The 20,522-nt window shown below is 53.2% G+C and overlaps 1 protein-coding gene across 1 annotated transcript; it reads right to left on the bottom strand.

Moving 5' to 3' along the window:
• Positions 1 to 3,382: 3,382 nt before the first annotated feature.
• On the bottom strand, positions 3,383 to 20,114 carry Tmem38a (transmembrane protein 38A). The gene is made up of 6 exons (XM_006989901.4): positions 19,916 to 20,114; positions 10,190 to 10,346; positions 9,818 to 10,002; positions 8,226 to 8,313; positions 5,892 to 6,009; positions 3,383 to 4,712 (listed from the first exon to the last, which is right to left on the bottom strand). The coding sequence occupies exons 1-6, from the start codon at positions 20,037 to 20,039 to the stop codon at positions 4,485 to 4,487; spliced, it is 900 nt and encodes a 299-aa protein (XP_006989963.1). The 5' UTR covers positions 20,040 to 20,114; the 3' UTR covers positions 3,383 to 4,484.
• Between the last annotated feature and the right edge of the window lie 408 nt (positions 20,115 to 20,522).

Here is a 20,522-nt window from a genome sequence, read left to right on the forward strand (position 1 = left end):
GTGTCATGGGGATAAGACAAAAAGTGGTAAAGGACGCTCACATCTTGCTCTGGCCCATACAAGCACACATATGCTATGTACCTCACAAAAAAAATACAATTTTAATTAAAAAAAAAAAACTTTAAAGAATTCAAAGCTAGCCTGGGGTAGTTAGCAAACCCTTCATCCAAACTAAAAGCAAGAAGAGAGGTGGGGATGCAGTGTAGGGTACCCCTGCTCATCCTGTGTGAGTCCCTAGGTTCTATCCCCAAGAAGCCAAGGAGAGAGAGAGAGAGAGAGAGAGAGAGAGAGAGAGAGAGAGAGAGAGAGAGAGAGAGAGAGAGAGAAGAAAGAAAGAGGGTAAGGAGAGGTGGCTCAGTGATTAAGAACACACTGGCTGCTCTTGCACAGGACCTAGGTTCCATTCTCAGCACCTACATGGAGGTTCACAACTATCTGTAATTCCAGTTCCAGGGGAATCCAACACCCTCTTCTGGCCACTGCGGGCACTGCATGCACATGGTACACAGACACCCTTGGGCAAAACACCCAAATACATTTAAAATTTTTTCTTTTTGTTTTTTTGAGACAAGATTTCTCTGTGTAGACCTGGCTGTCCTGGAACTTTCTTTGCAGACCAGGCTGACCTAGAACTCACAGACATCTGCCTACCTCTGCCTCCCAAGTGCTGGGATTAAAGGTGTGCACCACCACCACCTTAAAATTTTTTTTAAGAAAGAAAAAGGGATCACCCTCCAGCTACTTTCCGAGCAGGCTTTAGTAATCACAGGGTAATGTGTCTTTAAAAAAGACATTTGGTTGGGCAGTGGTGACACACACCTTGAATCCCAGCATTCAGGAGGCAGGTGGATCTCTGTAAATTCGAGGCCAGCCTAGTTTACATAGTGAGCCCCAGGACAGCCAGGACTGTTACACAGAGAAACTCTGTCTTGAAATAAAAAATGATATCAGAATTTATTTTATTTTATGTGTATTTTGCCTACAAGCATCTGCGCTCCATATGCATGCAGTACCTGAGGAGACCAGAAGAGGGAGCCAGATCCTTTAGAACTGGAGTTAGGGATGGTGTACACACACACACACACACACACACACACACACACACACACACACACACACACACGCACGCACACACACCACTATCCAGTCTAGGAGTTAGCAACTCTTTTCTAGAAAGGATCAAAAAAAATTTTTTTTCAACTGTTCGGGAGGTTGCAACCCTGATGTGACAATGAAGAACAGCTACAGATGTGGTGCAAAAGTCAGGGGCCATGCAGCAATAAAACTTTATTTAAAGACACAGTGAGAGGCCATGTTTGTTTGTTAAGGAGGTGAGGGCAGAACCTGGGCTCCACATATGCTGAGTTTGTGCTGGGATGGTATGTGGGGTACCCGGGCTCAGTGGCCCTTATGCTTGGCAGGCGGCGCCCCCAGGCGTGGGAGCCAGGTTGGGCTTGTGTTTTATGGCGCCTTTCCCTGTTGGAGCATTTTCATTTGCCTAGGAGTTCACCCAGTTCATGCCAGTTCTGAGCAAAGCAATGACGCCTGCCAGGACCCACCAGCACCCTACGTTTGACCTCTGACTTCTCTGCTGGCTTCCATCAGCTCAATTAGATGTTGGTTTCCTTTGCTAATTGAGCTGGGGCTTTTCCCAGCGCCCCAGGCGGACGCCAGCCCAGAAATCCCACTGTAAACGCGGTCCGCCCACGCGTGCGGTGGCTGCTGGAAGGAGGCCTGGGAATCCGGAGAGGAGCCAGTGTGTGCTGGGCTGGTGCCAAACTAAGTCCTCCTTGATCGTCTTTAAAGAGAATCAGAGTGCACACAGGTAGTCCCAGCCCGTGGAGGCAGCGGCAGGTCTACCAGGAGACGCATCTTAAAATAAAAATCAGAAGAACTTGGAGGACATTCTGTGCAGTGAAATAGGACGGTGCAGGGAAATACTACAGAATCCTAGGACGTCGCTAGAGCCACCAAACACGGAAAGTAGAAAGTGGGTAGAGGCAGGGGGCGCGGGAGGGCGGGGCTCTGCAGCAGGACACTAGCTGAGCACGCGCAGGTCCAGGGTTCCATTCCACACTTTAACAGAAAAAGAGTTGTGGAAATGGAGGCGGTGAGGACTGGACACGAGTGCGTGTAGTGAGTGGTCCTACACACGTGGCCAGCCTTGTCTACACAGAGTTCCAGGCTAGCCAGGGCTACACAGTGAGACACTTTCTTAAAAAAAAAAAAAAAAAAATCAGATGCTGAGCATGGTAGTTCACGCCTTTAATCCCAGCACTCGGGAGGCAGAGGCAGGTGGATCTCTGTGAGTTCAAGGTCAGCCTGGGCTACAGAGCGAGTTCCAGGACAGCCAAGTTACACAGAGAAACCCTGTCTCGAAACAAACAGACAATCAATCAAAAACAACAATAAATCAAATCAGTTTGTCACAGTGCTTCACAGTATGAACTTATGTCTTTCAGTGTCTGTATGATGGTATAGATGGAGCCCAGGGCCTTGTGCATGTTAGACAGGGCTCCACCCATGACCACGCCCCCAGCCCCTCGCTGGGGATCCTGGGGATCCTGGGGGCTCCACCATCAAGGTTTTCCTCCAGTGCTGTTAAACAGAATTTTTTAATGATATAAAGAACCCTGTTCTCAATTTCAGACAATAGAAGCTACCAAGCTCGAATCCTTCTGCTAAAATTAGCCTGAACTTAAGACCCGGCTGTCAGAGTTCTGGCACCTGTTCGTGGACACCACAGCAGCCGGTCTTGGCAACGATCCCTGACCACAGGCCAGCCAGTGCCTATCACGCCTCCTTCCCAAAATAGTCTGGGAGGCTCTGTATTTCCATCCCGTCTGTCCGGTCAGAATCCGAGATCCCCGCGCCTTGGGCTGGAGGGCGGAAGGCCGCTCCCCTGTAATCTCCCAGCTGCTCTGGGAGCCGAGCCAAGGCCAGAGCCGCTGCGGTTTATACACAGGTTCTGCCGTCCTGACACGGACTGCCAAGGGCTGAGGACTCTCCTGCCTCCGCATTCCAGCTACTGTGGGGAGCCGGGATCACCAGGACCCCTTTGGGCGCCTTCCTGAAAGTGCTAACCGGCAATGCTAGCCCCACCCCTCCTCTTCCCTCCCCGCCCCTCTCTCCCTCCTCACGTCCTTCCTTCCTCTTCGCAGTCACTCAGGTAGCTCAGGCTGGCTTGGAACTGGTGATCCTCCTGCCTCAGCTTCCTGCGTGCCGGGGTGACAGGTGTGAACCTTCCCGCTGTCTTTGAGAAGTCTGATGTGCTTGACCCCCACTCCATGCTTCCGATCCACCTCCCACCCCCGGAGGCCCCAGCATCCCAGGAACAGACCCACCGCATCCCTACATTTTGAGCCGAATAAAGCAAACGAGCTTGGGTCACTGGCACCACATTTATTGGCTTATCACTCGCACTGAGCTTTGATCGACACCAGGAGGATGAAACCCAGGAGCTTCCAGCTTCAGGCCCTACCCTACCTGGGGGCAATGCCGTGAGAAGGCGCTTTCTCAGCAGACTTGGTACTCACAGGAGCCTGAGCCCAGCCTCACCTCTCGGACCTTCTGGTGACCCTGTACAAGGCCTGCTCCTCTCCAGCAGCATAGCACTGTACACGGAGCAGGTGTGGACCATGTTTGTTGAATGACTGAATGAACAATGTTGATCCGGCCTGAGGGACCCCTGAGGTGTCCAGGGCCCAACTGTGAGCACTCAAGGTGGTTGACTCTTTACACTCTGCCCTGCATGCCGGTGGCTACACTTCTTTTGCCTGTGGGCAGCTGGAAACCCAAGCTCTGCTTCCTAGCAGCCCTGGATGTATCCGCTCAGCTGAGTAACTGGTGAGACCTTCTGGGCCCAAACACAAACGGCCTGAGGTACAAAGCATCTGCCACGGTCCTTCACGCAGGCTCCCTGGCCATAGCATGCTGCTTAGGAGACTTCTGACATTATCTACCCTCTGTACACAGGAGGATCCGGGGTCTCCGCGCTACTGAGAGGAAGCTAGAGGTTCAGAGAAGGAGGCGATTTACCCCAAGATGCCCAGAAGGAGTCACAAAATTCTAGGGCGGTCCTGGGAGGGACAGGACGTGGGAACCCCAGCACCTGGATCTCCGGAGGAACTCAGGTAACTGAGTCTCCACGTGGCTGTAAATTCTTTTGGTTACAAGATATAATTTGAAAGAACAAAGAAAGAAAACCAAGAATCTACTGGCCAGGGCTCTGCTGTGGGTGCCGTGAAGATGTGTGACCCCGAAGGCTGTGACGTCATGAGAGGTCTGGCAGGAAGCAGGGCTTCTCACTCCTACCCACCTCCTCCACCCTCATCAGCCCCGCGAGTGGCTGCTGACCCCAAATTGCAGCTAGGGAAGTCGAGGCTGGCGGAGGGGAACTCTGAGCCCTGGATGCCCCTAAGTTCTGAGGTTCCCTGAGTCCATACCCTTCTCCCCAACACCCCGTGGATGCCTGGGTCCACCCCCTAATCCGCCTTCTTGGTCTTCTTCTTCCTGGAGCCTTCACTCAGCTCCTCCCTGGCCTTGGCAGGCAGCCCCGAGTGCTGGGTGCCCAGGCCGCCGCCGCCATGTGGTGCTCCATGGTTGTCATGGTGATGGTCACCTCCCCAAGCTGCCCCAAACAGCACGGGGCAGATGTAGCCTTCCAGGACATCAAATGGAGAACTGTGGGAGTGTGTGGCCGTCAGGAACACCTGCAGGGGAGCCCGAGGAACACAATGATGGGGGAGAGAGCAGAGGAGCCGTGAGAAAGGAGTGAGCCAGCCCCAGCCCTCTGCTTCCCACACCTCCAAGTCCATGAGCCCCCTTCCTGGAGTCTTGGGAGACCCGACTCCCGGTGTCCAAGCCTGGATAGTCCAGGGATGCTGGGACCAGTGGTCACCCACCCCAACAGGACCTCCCAACACCTGCCCTTGGGTGTTACACTTTGTTGTTGTTGAGTCAGAGTATCATTGTAGCCCAGGCTAGCCTCCTACTTACTGTACAGCCATGTAGGGCCATGAGAGATAGGTATCTCATTCCATCGTGTGGGAATATAGAGGGTGTCAATCATCTGAAGCTGGGAAGAGTCCCTCGCAGAATCCCGCCCCCCCACCCCCGCCACCGTACCCCACCCCCACCGTCCTGGCCATCACCCTCCAGAACTCTGAACAACGATTTCGTCTTCTCTCCCTCCCTTCTTCCCTGCACACTCTGCCCTCTTTTCTCTTCCACCCTCTCTCCACACTTGTTTGTTTGCTTGCTTTTAGTTTGTGTTATATTTTGACACAGGGTCTTACGTAGCCCAGGCTAGTCCCAAACTTGCTGTGTAGCTGAAGATGACCTTGAACTCCCGATCCTGGGCCCACTTCCCTGCCACAGGGCCCGGGGTGGGGTAGGGAGGTTGTTTTGGTTTTATGAGACAGAATGTCACTATGTAACCCTAGCTAGCCTGGAACTTACTACATAGCCCAGGCTGGCCTCAAACTCACGTCGATCCTCCTGCCTCAGCCTCCATATCTGGGCTCATCCCTTTCCAAGGCTATGTTCTTCTCCAGGGATGGACCATCCCTAGGCAGGGCCTTCTATGCTTGGGGAGCTGGGGACAACATTCTCCAGCCCTGCAGAAGGACAGGAAGGCCCAAGCCCCTTCTGGGTGTTCGATCAGTTACAGTGGACCCTACGGGTCACACTCACAGTGACTTCCGGCTTCCTGTCCCATGGCCTCCCATGCAGGCCACCAGCACGCCCAGCCTACACCCCCAAGGCCCATTCTCTTCCTCATCCCTCAACCTCCCAGTGAGTTTCTCCTGTCTGTCTCATGTGGACCCTGTACCTTGGGGGTGTCCGAGCTCCCGCACCCCATCCCAAGGCCATGGAGGTCACAGGCTTACCTTACATGACACCATGAACATGGTGAAGACGAAGATGAGGCTGGCCTTGGACACGGGGAGCCAGCGGGTCTGCTGCAGGGTGAACAGGACGGCTCCGTACAGGCTGGCCTTGGTGGGGCTGGGGGGAGACATGGGTCACTGTGGTCCGCTCTCAGCCTGGGCTGCATTTGACGCTCAGCAGAGGCGCAGCCAGCCAGGAGCACTGGACCCGCCTCCCCAGCAGGCGACTGGTGTCTGCTTGCCAGAGAGCATTTTAGTTTATGTTGGTTGGGAAGCTACCATCCGAGCTCATGAGAACAGCTAGGGCGTCTCAGGACAATGGAAGGTGGGGAATTGGGGGTGGGGGCTATGCTGGGGGAAGAACTCAGCCAGTGAGGAATTCACAGGGTGGTGACATGCGGTCAGGGAAATAAAAAAGTCTGTGACCAAATCAGGGTGCCAGGCATTTTAGCCTCTTCTCTATGGCGAGCCCTGACTTCCCAAGGTTGTAAAATAAAAGGCTTCTCTCTCCTGAGCCCCCAGGGCTCTTATTATGAAGTGAGGGCCACCGGTTCTGACAGAAAGATCTGTGCTGTCACTGGAGCTGAGTTTCTGTCCCTCCTGACCCACACCCTTCTCCTGCTCCCACCCTGGTGTCTCGCTGCCTCTGTCAATCACCCAGGCAAGCAACTTTAGGAAGCTGATTTCTTCCACCTTGTAGGGCCTAGGGACTGAACTCTTCTACCATCAGGCTTGGCAGCAAGCTCCTTTACCCACGGAGCCAGCTCGCAGGCCCTGCACCTTATTTTTGAGGCAGTCTCTCCCTCCCCCAACCTGGAGTCTTCCAGTGCTGCTAGGTGGGCTGGCAGTGAGCCGAGGGCACACTGTCCCTGTCTTCCCAGCTGTGGTTCAATGAAACGTCCCCAGGGAGGCTGAGGAAGTGTAGCCTTGGGGGAGGAAGTGCTGGGGCTGGCTTGGAGATCCGAGGGCCTTGCCCTCCTCTGTTTCTTGCCATTCCAGATGCGGGCCCTGAGCTCCTGCTCTGGCCGCCACACTGCTGCTTGTTACCAGGTCTCCCGCCATGACAGACTCGGCCCTCGGGAACCTAAGCTCAGATGAATGGCGTGGTCATGGTGTTTGGTGCTGGCATCTGTAGACTAGCTAAGACCCCAGCACCGGGTGACAGGTGTGCTGCCCCCCTGGATTCTCACACCAGCACCGGGTGACAGGTGTGCTGCCCCCCTGGCTTCTTACAACAGCACCAGGTGACAAGTGTGCTGCCTACCTGGCTTCTTACACCAGCACCGGGTGACCGATGGTGTGGGTGACGGACCCTGATACTGGTGAATCTTTTTTTTTTTTTTCCAAGACAGGTTCTCACTGTGTAGCTCTGATTGGCTGGAACTCACAGAGATCCTCCTGCCTCTGCCTCCCAGTGCTGGGATTAAAGGCATGTGCCACTTTGCCTGGGTTAGTAATGGTAACTCTTGTCAATTTGACATGACCTAAAAATCAGCCTGGCAGTGGCGGTGGTGGCAGTGGCATCACGCCTTTAATTCCAGCACTCGGGAGGCAGAGGCAGCCGGATCTCTGAGAGTTTGAGGCCAGCCTGGTCTACAGAGTGAGTTCCAGGACAGCCAGGGCTACACAGAGAAACCCTGTCTTGAAAAAAAAAAAACCCTGGGCAGTGAGCAGAGGTGCTGGCATTGCGGGGAGAGGTGAGTCCTGCAGGCCACCCCAACGATGAAGAGGTGGGGGTTGGGGAGATGACTCCGCCGCCAGCTGGGCAGTGAGCCCGGGCATATCAAGGACTGGGGGGTTGACTGAGAGACTGTGCCTCAAAGAATATGGTGGGGAAGCGACTGAGGATGATCCTAGCATAACCCGAGGTCTCTACATGTATTCCTCACACACGTACACATGACCACATACATGCACACAGACACACAGGAAAGTAGAGAAAAGAACAAATAAGTGGATGAAAGAAAAAAGGATGTACTAGGTCCAATGCAGTCGTCCTGCAAGGGCCATAAATGTTATGTGGCTCTGCCCACCACTTCCTTGGCCCTCCACACCACACCGAGTGCCTGCCCACAGCCTCCACTCTGCTCCATTTCCTCGCTTCCCACTCACATTCTGCATCCTGGCCACGCACTTTTCTAACCCGACAACTGGCAGCAATGCTAGGCTCTGGGAGGAGGGTCTTTTGTAGCCAGAAAACTCCTACTCACTCTTCAAAACCCCAGTCAAATATCACTTCTTTGCAGAAGTTCTTCCTGTCCTCACCCTAGCAGTATCTCCAGATGATTAATAGCGCAGGGTCAGGCAAGGAGGGACAGAGGCCAGGGTACTCACAAGGACATGTGAAGGATTTCATTGGTCTCTGGCTTCCAGACTCCTCGAAGCAGCTGCTCCAGGTTGGACAGGAGGGCGACACCAGAGCCTGTGGGGGGCAGGGCACTGCTGAGCTGGCTGGACCCTCACAGCCGGCTTCCTTCCAGCCACAGTCCCAGGAAACCCAGGCCCTTCCGCGGCTGGGGATTAGCTCAGTGATAGAGTGCTTGCCTAGCAAGCGCAGGGCCCTGGGTTCGGTCCTCAGCTGGGGGGCGGGGACGACAACCATCCATTACAGGTGGGGAGGACTATCCATTACAGGCAGAGAGGACCATCCATTACAGGCGGGAGGACTTTTCATTACAGGTGGGGAGGACTTTTCATTACAGGTGGGGAGGACCATCCATTACAGGCGGGGAGGACCATCCATTACAGGCGGGGAGGACCATCCATTACAGGCGGGGAGGACCATCCATTACAGGCAGGGAGGACCATCTATTACAGGCGGGGAGGACCATCCATTACAGGCGGGGAGGACCATCTATTACAGGTGGGGAGGACCATCCATTACAGGCGGGGAGGACGATTTATTACAGGCGGGAGGACTGTTCATTACAGGTGAGGAGGATCATCTATTATAGGTTGGAAATGAGGCTTGCAACAAAGCCTTCTCCAGGTTCACACGGCACAGTCAGGACAAACCAGCAAGAAGCAATTGGATGTGTCCCCTCCTTCAAGGGACTGTCTTGAGTCTCACTGTGCTGCCCAGGCTGGCCCGGGACTCCTAATCCTCCCTGGCTCAGCCTCACGAATGCTGGGACGACAGGAGCCCATCCCACGCCCAGCCGGCTGCTGTGATCTTATTTATTGAAAAAAATTTAATAATTCTTTTTTCATAATTTTATTATTTGTGTAAGGGGGTGTCAGCATGCCACAGCTCTAATGCAGAGGTCAGAGGACAACTCATGGGGTGAGTTCTCTCCTTCCACCCTGTGGGATCCAAGGACTGAACGCAGCTCATTTGGTGGTGATCATCATTACCTACTGAGCCATCCTGCCAGCCCCTACAAATTTTTTAAAATTACATTTATCTAGGTATGGTGGTGTACACCTTTAACCAGCTCTTGGGAGGCAGAGGTAGGAAGATCTCTGAGTTCAAGGCCAGCCTGGTCTACATAGAGAGACTCTGTCTGAAAAAAAAAAATGTTACATTTTATTTATACTGTTTGTGGTAGTGCGGAGTGTGTCCCTGTGCATGCGCACACCATGACACGTGTGTGTGTGTGGAGGTCAGGGGACAACTTGAAAAAGCTGGTTCTGTCCTTCCACTGTGTGGGTTCTGGGGAACAAACTCAGGACATGGGGTCGGCTTCGAGCGCTCTTCCCCGCTAAGCCATCTTGCCGGCCCCTATTGTCATTCATCGTTATTGTGTATGGTGTGTACGGTGTCCATGTGGTGGGCACGGAACAACTTGTGGGAATCGGTTCTCTCCTGTGGGGGCCGCAGGGATCAAACTACGTCACCAGACTTTGGCCGCAAGCTCCTTTACCCACTGAGCCATCTCACTGGCCCCCTGCGGGTCACAATTCTTCCTCGTCACAATTCTGCTTACCTTTGACCCACCCGGTGGCGATCATGATGAACCATCCGTGGTGGTAGTGGTGGTGTGCGTGATGGATGCCCACGGCGATCTTTCGGACCCTCACCACCTCCTTCATAGCCACAAAGATGAGTTTCACCGGCAGGAAGCAGACGCATTTGTAGAAGAGGTCCAAGGGACAGAAGAAAATCAAGTACCTTTGAGGACAGAAGGCCCACGGTCAGGGGGAAGGGCGGCCCAGTGGGAAACCCAGAGGAGGGCAGTGGAGATGCTGGCGCTGTGCAGATTGCGACTGGGGTCTTTGCCCCTTCAACCTCCCGCTCCCCTGGTGCTGGAGTCCCCCTGGCCCCAGGCTCAGCCTTTCTGGGGCCTCCAGGAGCTTACCACACTGCAGAGGCCAGCAGGACACTGGGGCTGTTGCTGAAGTAGTCGATGACGGGCTCCCCGAGGAGCAGGTCGGCCAGGATGTAACTCCCGAAACAGTGCAACATGGCACACAGCCAGGACGCCACCGGGTGGCGCCGCGACAGCTCCACAGCTCCTGCGAGGCACGCGAATACCTGTGGTCACTGGAAGAGGTGACCACAGGAGCATGCCATACCTGCACGCATGCTGCCCTTTTTATTTTTATTTTTTTATTTTTTTTTATTTTTTTATTTTTATTTTTTTTTTGGTTTTTTGAGACAGGTTTCTCTGTGTAGCTTTGCGCCTTTCCTGGAACTCACTTGGTAGCCCAGGCTGCCCTCGAACTCACAGAGATCGCCTGCCTCTGCCTCCTGAGTGCTGGGATTAAAGGCGTGCACCACCACCGCCTGGCAAAACATGTTTATCCTTCTTTTTTTGTTTTTGTTTTTGTTTTTGTTTTGTTTTTCGAGACAGGGTTTCTCTGTGTAGCTTTGAGCCTTTTCCTGGAACTCACTTGGTAGCCCAGGCTGGCCTCGAACTCACAGAGATCCGCCTGCCTCTGCCTCCCAGTGCTGGGATTAAAGGCGTATGCCATCACCGCCCGGCCAGCATGCTGCCCTTTTTAACCCCCTGGGGGCTGAAGATTAAACCCAGAGCTTCCCATGTGCTCATCGGGCGCTGGGGCGGAAGCCTGCTGCGTGCTGAATGTGAGCTCTGCTCCTAAGGTCGGGAAGAGGCAGTGGCGATTCACCTGCCCCTGAGGAAGCAATCTTAGGTCTCAGACGGGGTGAGGCATTTATAGGAAAAACTCATTTAGTCTCACAGGGGCCACTAGACTGGTAAAGGAGCTTGCCACCAAGACTGATGAGCTGTGTTCCATCCCAGGACTTATGTGGTGGAAGGAGACCTGACTCCCTGAGCACACAAAAATAAAAGTAGCCCAGCATAGTGGCCACGACTTAAGCGGATCTGTGAGTTCAAGGACAGCCTGGTCTACAGAGTGAGTTCCAAGACAGCCAGGGCTACACAGAGAAACCCTGTCTCAAATAAGTAAACAAATGAATAAATAAATAAATATAATATTTGTAAATCTCCAGAGTCTTCGTTAATGGTTAGGCTCCATCTTTATGTTGATATTGTCCCCAACTCATAAAGCCACACCCCAGAGCCACCACTGGGCATGTCCTGGTGTGACTGCTTATCATGAGACGCCTTCCCTCTCCAACCAGTTTCATTTGGGGGGGACATCTTTAGGACAAAGCTGTCACTCAGCAGCTGGATGCTCCACCGACAGGGGCCTTGTGACTGTCTGGATGCATCTGACCCCCACGGTTCACGGGTTGGGAAACTGGTCCCCAAGGTGTCAGGGTTAGAGGTGGGTGCAGGGCATGGTAATTAGGTCCGGGGGTGCCAAGGGTGGCCTGCTGGAGCTTTGTCCTTGGGAGAAGGTGGTTTTAAAGGCACAGCGGGGCTGGGACTGAGTTGGTAGAGAGCTTGTAACCCTGTCCCCTGCCTAGTGCGCTGGAAGCCCTGGGTTCTACCCATACCACCACATAAACTCAGTGTGGTTGACGCAGGCAGGAGGGGAAAGAGGAGAATCATAAGTTTAAGGTTATCCCTCGCTACAGGGGACATTCTAGGCTAGCCTGGGGTACATGATGAGACCCTGTCTCAAAGAATGAAAAAAAAAAAAGAAAAAGGAACCCTGGCCAGGGTGGCCCTGAATTGGTGGCTGCTGGCCTTCACCACTCTGCTTTTCCCGTGAGTGTCTACTGCACTGGTGTGTCCCACAAGACCAAACAGGGAAATCCCCCTTCTAAACTTTCAGCCTTCAGACCTGAGCCAATCCAACCTTTAGTTTCCTCCAGGGCTGGGGATGGAGCCCAGGGCTTCCCACTGAGCCACAGCCTCGGCCCCCAAACCTCTTTCCTCTTCGTCAGTAAAAAGATCTGTGTATTGTTACCGCAATGGAACTCAGTGAGACGGCTCTGTGTAGATCAATTGCCTCCAAGCCTGATGACCTGAGTTCAGTCCCCAGCACCCCCACGGTAGAGAACAGACTTCCCGAATTGTCATCGGACCTACACTTACCTCCTATGGCACGTGCTCTCCACACGCACGCACGCACGCACGCACGCACGCACAAACACATACACATATATAATAAATAAGTTCAAACAGACAAAATAAATTTCAAAACAGACAAATACAACCCTCAAATAACGCCACTCGGTGTGGACATGGCAAGGTAAATGATGCAATCTTTTCCTAATGGCCTCAAATATCGACCAGGACAGGAAGATGCTGTGCCAGAGTGAGGACTGGAATTCAGACCCTTAGAGCCCATGAGACCCAGACGCTGTGAGGTGGCTCAGCAGGAACAGGGCTCAGTCCTGAGCTGGATTATGGGACACACATGGTGAGAGGAATGAGCCGACTTCCACTCCATGTTCTCTGGGTCATGTATGCAACAAGTGTGCATGCATACACACACACACACATCCATGTACTCTAGAGAACACACAAAACAATCGGCCTTGTCAAGTGCCCCCCCCCCCCCCCCCCCGTGTACTTATAATCCAATAATCCAGCTACTTGGGACACAAAGAGAGGAGGGAGAGGGGAGGGGCGGGGGAGGAGGGGGAGGGAGGGAGGGAGGGAGGGGAAAGAACATCTATTTAAAGCCCTGCTTCCCCAGCAGTGATCCCAGGAGCAGCTGGTAGGTCCACAGGGCCCGGGCTGCTGAAGCCTCCCTCCTGCCGCAGAAACAGACACTTGCATGTGCTTCTAAAAATAGCTGCCAGGGGCAGTCTGATTCCAGGGTGCTTCTTGTGCCCTTTGGGACCACCCCAGAGACAGTGCTGAAGGGGAGGGAGGGGCCGGGGTTCCAGCGTACGACACTGACGAACAAGCAACGGGCTTTGCTTCATTAGCACCTCCTGTAAAGTCCTGTGTCCCCTTCTGGCTTGAGCAAGTGTCTGCCGCCAGCCTCCAGCCAGCCGCTCTCTTTGGTTGTCAAAAGTCAGAGGGATGAGTTTATATAGCTCTCAAAATGTGATGGTTCACCCCGTTATCTGTATTTATTTTTAAAAGATTTATTTTATGTGTCAGAGTGTTTGCCTGCATGTGTGTCTGTCTGGGCACCACGCAGTGCAGTACCTGCCGAGGCCTGAAGAGGGCGTGAGGTCCCTTGGAGCGGGAGTCACAGATGGTTGTGAGGGACCCTGGATCCTTAGCAGGAGCAGCCAGTACTCCTAACTGCTGAGCCACGCCCTGTTTTTGTATTTATTTTGACATGGCGCCTCACTCTAATCCAGGCTAGCCTTTAATTTGCCATCCTCCTGCCTCAGCCTCTCCACTGCTGAGATGACAGGCTTCAGAACCTGGAGAAGCCCAGGCTCTCTCAAAGGTTGCCTACCAGGACTAAAAGAAATTGCTTAGCCCTTAGCAATTATGCCAGAGATATTCTGGGGCCTAGAATGAAACTGAAATATCTGGGGGGTGGAAATTTCACACACTAGTCTTAAATCCACCCACCATGATCTCCAGGAACAGTCTAGCAGTAGCACCCCTTCCTAGACTCCCAGTGAGGGGCTGGGGGCGTGGTCAGGGTGGAGCCCCTGCCTAGAATCCCCAGTGAGGGGCTGGGGGCCTGGCTCAGAGTGGAGCCCCTCCTAGAATCCCCAGTGAGGGGCTGGGGGCGTGGCTCAGAGTGGAGCCCCGCCTAGAATCCCCAGTGAGGGGCTGGGGGCGTGGTCAGGGTGGAGCCCCGCCTAGGATCCCCAGTGAGGACTGGGGGCGTGGTCAGGGGTGGAGCCCCCGCCTAGAATCCCCCAGTGAGGGGCTGGGGGCGTGGTCAGGGGTGAAGCCCCGCCTAGAATCCCCAGTGAGGGGCTGGGGCTTGGGTCGGTTGAAGATCCCTGTCCAGAATCCCCTAGGGTCTCCTTCTGGCACTGAAGATTAATGGTGGGGGAGGTCCGTGGGGAAACTAGAAATTGCCCTCTTTTGTCTTTTTTTGGTGCTAGGACTTGCACACGCTTAGTGTAGCATATCTCAGGAGCCATAGCCAAAGTCCCAAAATTTTGTACTTTTCAGCTTAATTTTGTTGTGACCCTAAAGCTGGCCTAAAACAAAACAAAACAAAACAACCAAAAAAAAAAAAAAAAAAAAAAAAAAAAAAAACCCTGGCCTCTTAATTGGTGCTGTAGTTCAGGGGGCCCTGTATTCCATCACCCGCACACCAGGAAACAGGCGTGGTGGCATAGGCCTGGATTCACAGCACTCAGGATTCAAGAGGATCATGAGTTTGAGGCCAGTCTGGGCTACATAGTGAGACCTAAAAACAAACAAACAAACAAAAAACCGTTGTCTGTTACGGTTGGGCATGTCTGCAGGCCCGGCCCTTGGAGATGGAGGCAGAAGAATCAGGAGTTGGAGGTCATCTTTAGCTGCATGGCAAGTTTAGTCCAGCCTGAGCTACATAAGACCAGTTTAGTTCAGGCAACTAAAGCCTGGTGCCAAGGGCAGAGCTCCGTTGGTAAAGTGCTCTCCTAAGAGGCACACAGCCTTGGGTTCCACCTGCAGCACAAGGGGTGTGGGGGGGGGGACACCTGTCATCCCGGCACAGGGGTGGCGGTGGGGGGAGTCCTCGCTTTCACAGGCAGCCCTGACCTATTTTAGTTCCCCCCTTCTAGAAACCCCATCCCCTTAAGTGGATCAAGCTCTTCTGGGCAGTTCTGGTTCAGCCCAGTATCCTGCATCTCTAAGCACACTGAGCTTTCTTGCAAAAGAACTCTCTGGAAAGCCTGGCCCAGAAAACACCAGTACCTCCGTGTTCTTCTAGAGCTTCCCAAATGAACGGAACCACTTCTTACAGATGCCTCAGATGCCCCAAATCCAGATCTCCATCCAGGGGGCAACCGGGTCATTTTACCAGAGCCCACGTCACAGACCGGCAAGAGGAAACGCGTGGAGGCGATGGGGCCAGTTTGACGGTTGAGTTAGTCCAGGCAGACCGGCCCCACCTCAGATGCCCTCCCTTGTCCCTTTTGTTTCGTGTGTGTGTGTGTGTGTGTGTGTGTGTGTGTGTGTGTGTGTTGAGCATGTGTGTTTGAATGGCAGGGGGCCGACACAGTGCACATGCAGGGGCTTTTTGCACGTGTGTCTGTGCACATGTGTGTCTGTGCACATGTGTTTCTGTGCACATGTGTTTCTGTGCACATATGTGTGTACAAGTGTGTGTCTGTGCACATATGTGTCTGTGTACATGTGTGTGTGTGTACATATGTGTGTCTGTGTCTGTGCACATGTGTGTCTGTGTACATGTATGTCTCTGTGCACATGTATGTGCCTGTGCACATGGAGCCAGCTTGTCCTGAGGACCCAGTCTCTGCCTCCCGAATAGCTCACCATCTTTTTTATTGTTTGGTGGGAGTGGTGGGGGTGTGGGGGGGGTCAAGACAGGATCTCACTATACAGCCCTGGCTGTCCTGGAACTCGCTATGTAGAGCTCTGCTTGCTTCTGTATCCTGAGGGTTGGGTCCGCAGGCTGACCTGAAGCTGCCCTATCCTGGAACTGCTTCGGTGTGCGCCACCAGCTGAGGAAGAGGCTTGATATGTAGCCCAGGTTGGCCTACACTAAGGCTCAGTCTTGTTTGCCGAAATGACAGGTTCATATGTGTTGCCTGCCAGGTCTCCAGCCACCTTGCTTTCCTAAGGGAAGGGTGAAGAGAGTAGTTCTTGCAGCCTAATCCATTATTCTGGGAGTCACGGGAACCTGGATATGAGTCTAAGTGCCATGGCACTTGCAGGCTCACTGCATATTAATCGTATTAGTTTGCTTCAACCCTCTACTTCCTGTTCCCCAAACTTCGAAGGAGTCATACCAGGCAGATGTCACAAAGCACACACAGGGGGTGGGGGTGGGGGAATGGGCATGAAATACAAGCATGCACATATTCTGATTAAATTGGTCTGGGTTTATTTGGTTATTTGGTTTTGGAGTCTGGAGATGGAATCCAGGGTCTCCTGTATGCTCAGCAAGAGCTCTACCGCTGAGCCACCCCTCAGCCCCACACTGGGGGATTCTAGCCTGTCACTCTACCGCTGAGCCATGCCCCAGCCCCACAAAGGGGGGTCCTAGGCAGGGGTTCTACCTACATTGCTGTTCCTTTAAAAATTCTTATTTTGGCCGGGCGGTGGTGGCACATGCCTTTAATCCCAGCACTCAGGAGGCAGAGGCAGGCGGATCTCTGTGAGTTCGAGGCCAGCCTGGGCTACCAAGTGAGTCCCAGGAAAGGCGCAAAGCTACACAGAGAAACCCTGTCTCGAAAAAAAAAAAATTCTTATTTTGGACTGGGGTGATATCTCAGCAGGCAAAGACTCCTACTGCCAATTCTGACAACCTGAGTTCGATCCCCAGGACCCATATAGTAGGAGAGAAACAACTCCTCAAGTCGACAAATACCTTCTCACCTCCACATATATGCTGGGTACACACAAAATAAATAAACAAAAATTAATTTTGCAGGGTGGTGGTGCCCAGCACTCAAAAGGCAGAGGCAGATGGATTTCTGAATTTGAGGACAGCCTGGTCATCAGCAGAGTGAGTTTCAGGACATCCAGGGCTACACAGAGAAATCCTGTCTCAAAATAAATAAATATATATAACCAGGTCACAACACTTGCCACCGGGTTGACAGACAGCCTGAGTTCAATCCCTGGGATCCACGTGGTCGAAGGAGAGACCAGAAACCTGCACTGTCCTCTGACCTCCACACATGTGCAACGCTAGTACTCCACACACACAATAAATAAACAAATAAAGTGTAATAATAAAAAGTTGAACACAACTTTATTTTGAGACAGGCTCTGGCTCAGTTGTCCAGGCTGGCCTTGAGTTTGCCTCTGCTTCGTGCGTGGGTGGAATAACAGGTGGGCACCACTGCACCAGGCTGAGGTCAAGTTTTATCATGGCTGGCCTCAAACTCAGAGATCCACCTGCCTCTGCCTCCCAAGTGCTGGCATTGAAAGTGTGCACCACCAAGCCCGGGTGGAAATGGACTTTTAAAGACCCTAGAAATCTGATGTGCAGCGAGGGTTGAGAAACCAATAAAATTGTAAAGCATAGAACCAAAACCTTCTGGAACATTCTGACTCCTACACTTGCGGCACAGAGGGTTTACTGTGGAACCCCTGCAGAAGTATTCAGACAAGAATGGGCATGGATCACATCTAGAATTTAAGCACAGGGGCTGCTGAAGAAAGGGTCATTGAGTTGGAGTCTAGCCTGCACTACACAGTGAACCCTGTTTTGTTTGTTTGCTTTTGGCTTTTTGTTTTGTTTTGTTATTCGAGACAGGGTTTCTCTGTGTATCCCTGGCTGTCCTGGAACTCACTTTGTAGACCAGGCTGGCCTTAAACTCACTGAGATCCACCTGCTTCTGCCTCCCAAGTGCTGGGATTAAAGGTGTGCACCACCACCACCACCACCACCCAGCCCTTGTTCTGTTTTATTAAATAGGGGTTGGCAAGATGGTTCAGAGGTAACAGCACCTGCTACCCAGTGACAACCTGGGTTTGGTCCCCAGAACCCATGTAAAGTGTAAGGCAAGAGCTGCTCCACAAAGCTGTCCTCTGCCTGCATGCTCTCTGTGGCATGTCTGTGCACACACACACACACACACACCAGTCACACACACACACACACACACACACACACACACACACACCAGTCAGTCACACACACACACACACACACACACACACACACACACACGGTGATGAAGGTAACTGAAAATATTTTAAAACACAAATAAAATAAAGGGGGGGGCAGTGAGAGGCTCTTTGGGTAAAGATACTTTCTGCCAAGCCTTGAGTTCAATCCCCACATCCCACACACTGGAAGGAGGACAGCGGTCATTGTCCTCTGCCCTCCACATGCACACCCTGGCACATCCCCCTACCACCACCACACACAACAAATAAATGAAAAGAGTTAAAAATAAAAACACATGCGCACCCTGGCACACACACTTGATAAATAGATGAAAAGAGTTAAAAATACTGAACCCCTCCCCCATTTTCAGCACACTTCTTAGTAAGTCCATCCCAGGGGGCTCCCGCCTCCTCAGGGTGGATCTTGGGGATGTGCTGGGCTGCACAGAAGCCACCAGGAATTCTTCCCCAAATGGTAAACCCAGTTTCTCCAAACAAAAGCACAAAGGAGAACTTTGCCTTGCAAAGCCAAGACTCTCCAGAGCAGCTTTGGGAGAGACAGATTCTTGCTGGTGCACAGGGAAGAAACACAACAGGATGCCTGACGAGTCACGCCAAGCCCCTTGCATAAGAGCATGTATTTATGCTTGTAAGGACACGTGTACACATTCACCCGAGAAAACTCTGGAAAAGCATCCCTGCCTATGAAGTTAACAGGAACACTTTTTATTTTTAAGCTTGATTTTTTTCCCCCTTCCACTTTGTGGGCCATCTTGAAGGGCCCTCATTTTTAATAAACATAGCAGGCTATTTTTGTCACCTCAAAAGGAATTAATTTACATATCCGCCCACGCAGGGTCCTAAACTCTCTTGGAAGGAAATTATTCTGTCCCTCAAACTTGCAGGTTCAGTAGAATAAAACTACAGAAGATGAATACAACACAGTTGCTTACACTGAACTTGTGTAAAAATAGAACACTCCAGGGAGACATTGTTTATTTATTTACTTTTAAGATAGTCCGTAGTCTAACTGGCCAAGAACTCACCATGTAGTCCTGGCTGTCCTGGAATTAGCTTTCCTATCCCCGTCTCTACGATCTGAGTTCTGGGGTTATCGGTGTGAGCTACGTTTGTCCTCATTAAAACAGACTGGTTGGAGGAGGGGCAGGGGGGGGGGAGCAGCGAGATGGCTCTGCTGCTTAAGGAGCCTGTCCACAAGTCTGACCACCGGAGTTCCATCGGAGGACCCACATGATGACCGCAGAAAAACGACTCCTGCAAATCGTCCTCTGACCTCCACACATGCCCACAATACACACGTAAATACAAGTAACTGATTGCTTTTCTAATCAAGGCTTGACTCTTGAGAGCAGGCTGACCTAAAGTTGCCCTATCTTGGAACCGCTTCGGATCCCTAGGAGGGAAGGCTTCCAGGCCACAGCTGGCCCAGCCCACAAACGGGAAGGGAGGGAAGAAGAGGATGCCAAAAGATGCAGCGCAGAGGGGACACCGGTGTCACTTTCCCCCGAACCTGATCGCAGCCCCCAGCACGGCCAGTCCTTATATAGTCACTCGGCAGTCACTCCAAGGGCGTGAAGGGAGGTCATGGCAGCTGACGTGCAGAACATCTGACCTCGCCCGGGCAGAGACGACCCTTGCTTGCAGCCTTCGCCACCATCAGTGCCCCTTGCCCAAGTTCAAGTTCATCAAGCTTTGCTCTGACCTGACTCCTGCCTTTCCCCACCCCCACCCTCACAGCACCCCCACAGCACCTGTCCTCCCTACAGTGAGCAAGCGCTCTCCTCTCCTCCCCTCCCACCCATCTGCCCCCTTCCCACAGCTCCTCCATCCCCGGGGTTCCCTCCTCCACCTGCGCGCGCGTGGGAACACTCTGCCTCCTCCCCGATCCAGCCCCAGGATCAGCCCTGCCTCCTCCAAGCCTCCATCATCAAGGCATGGGCAACCTCTCGCCTGGAAGCCCCTACTCACCTGGCTCATACTTCAGGTAAATGATGGAGACGATGAAGTAGCTGAGGTCGAAGACTGGGAAGAGCGGCACCCGCGAGAAGCTGAGCGCTAGCTCTCCCAGGCTTAGCGCCGATATCAGGTCCATGGCGTTGGCCGGTGCCTCCCCGGCCCCTGGCCCCGTGCGTCCCGCCGCCCGCCGCCGGGCGTCTGAGCCCCCGCCACTGAGCCCGCCCCGCTGTCAGGCACCGCCCCCGGGGAGAGGAGGGGCGAGGAGGCCGCCCAGCCCCACAGAGCGCAAGGTGATGTATCGGGGACGCCAGAGCTCCGTTCAGCGCAGCCAAGTAAGGGGTCTGCACGCTGCGTCCCCCCCACTCCAGCGGGACTCCAGTCCTTGTACAGCTGCTTGTTAGGACCCTGTCTCTTCTCCGTGGGAATAGCCTAATCAGGACCCCTGCTACCCCCAAGATCCCAGCCAATCGGGATCCCCCCCCCCCGCAGACCTCAGCCAAGAATTGCATGTTTTATTCTTGAGGATCCCGTCACTTCAAGGGGATGTGCAAGTCAGAACCTCCCACAGGGCAACCTCGACCCAAACCCTCATGTCCTATTTGGTCTGTTCGGGGAGAAT

The sequence above is a fragment of the Peromyscus maniculatus genome, chromosome 17 (genome assembly GCF_049852395.1).
Source record: "Peromyscus maniculatus bairdii isolate BWxNUB_F1_BW_parent chromosome 17, HU_Pman_BW_mat_3.1, whole genome shotgun sequence".
NCBI lineage: Eukaryota > Metazoa > Chordata > Mammalia > Rodentia > Cricetidae > Peromyscus > Peromyscus maniculatus.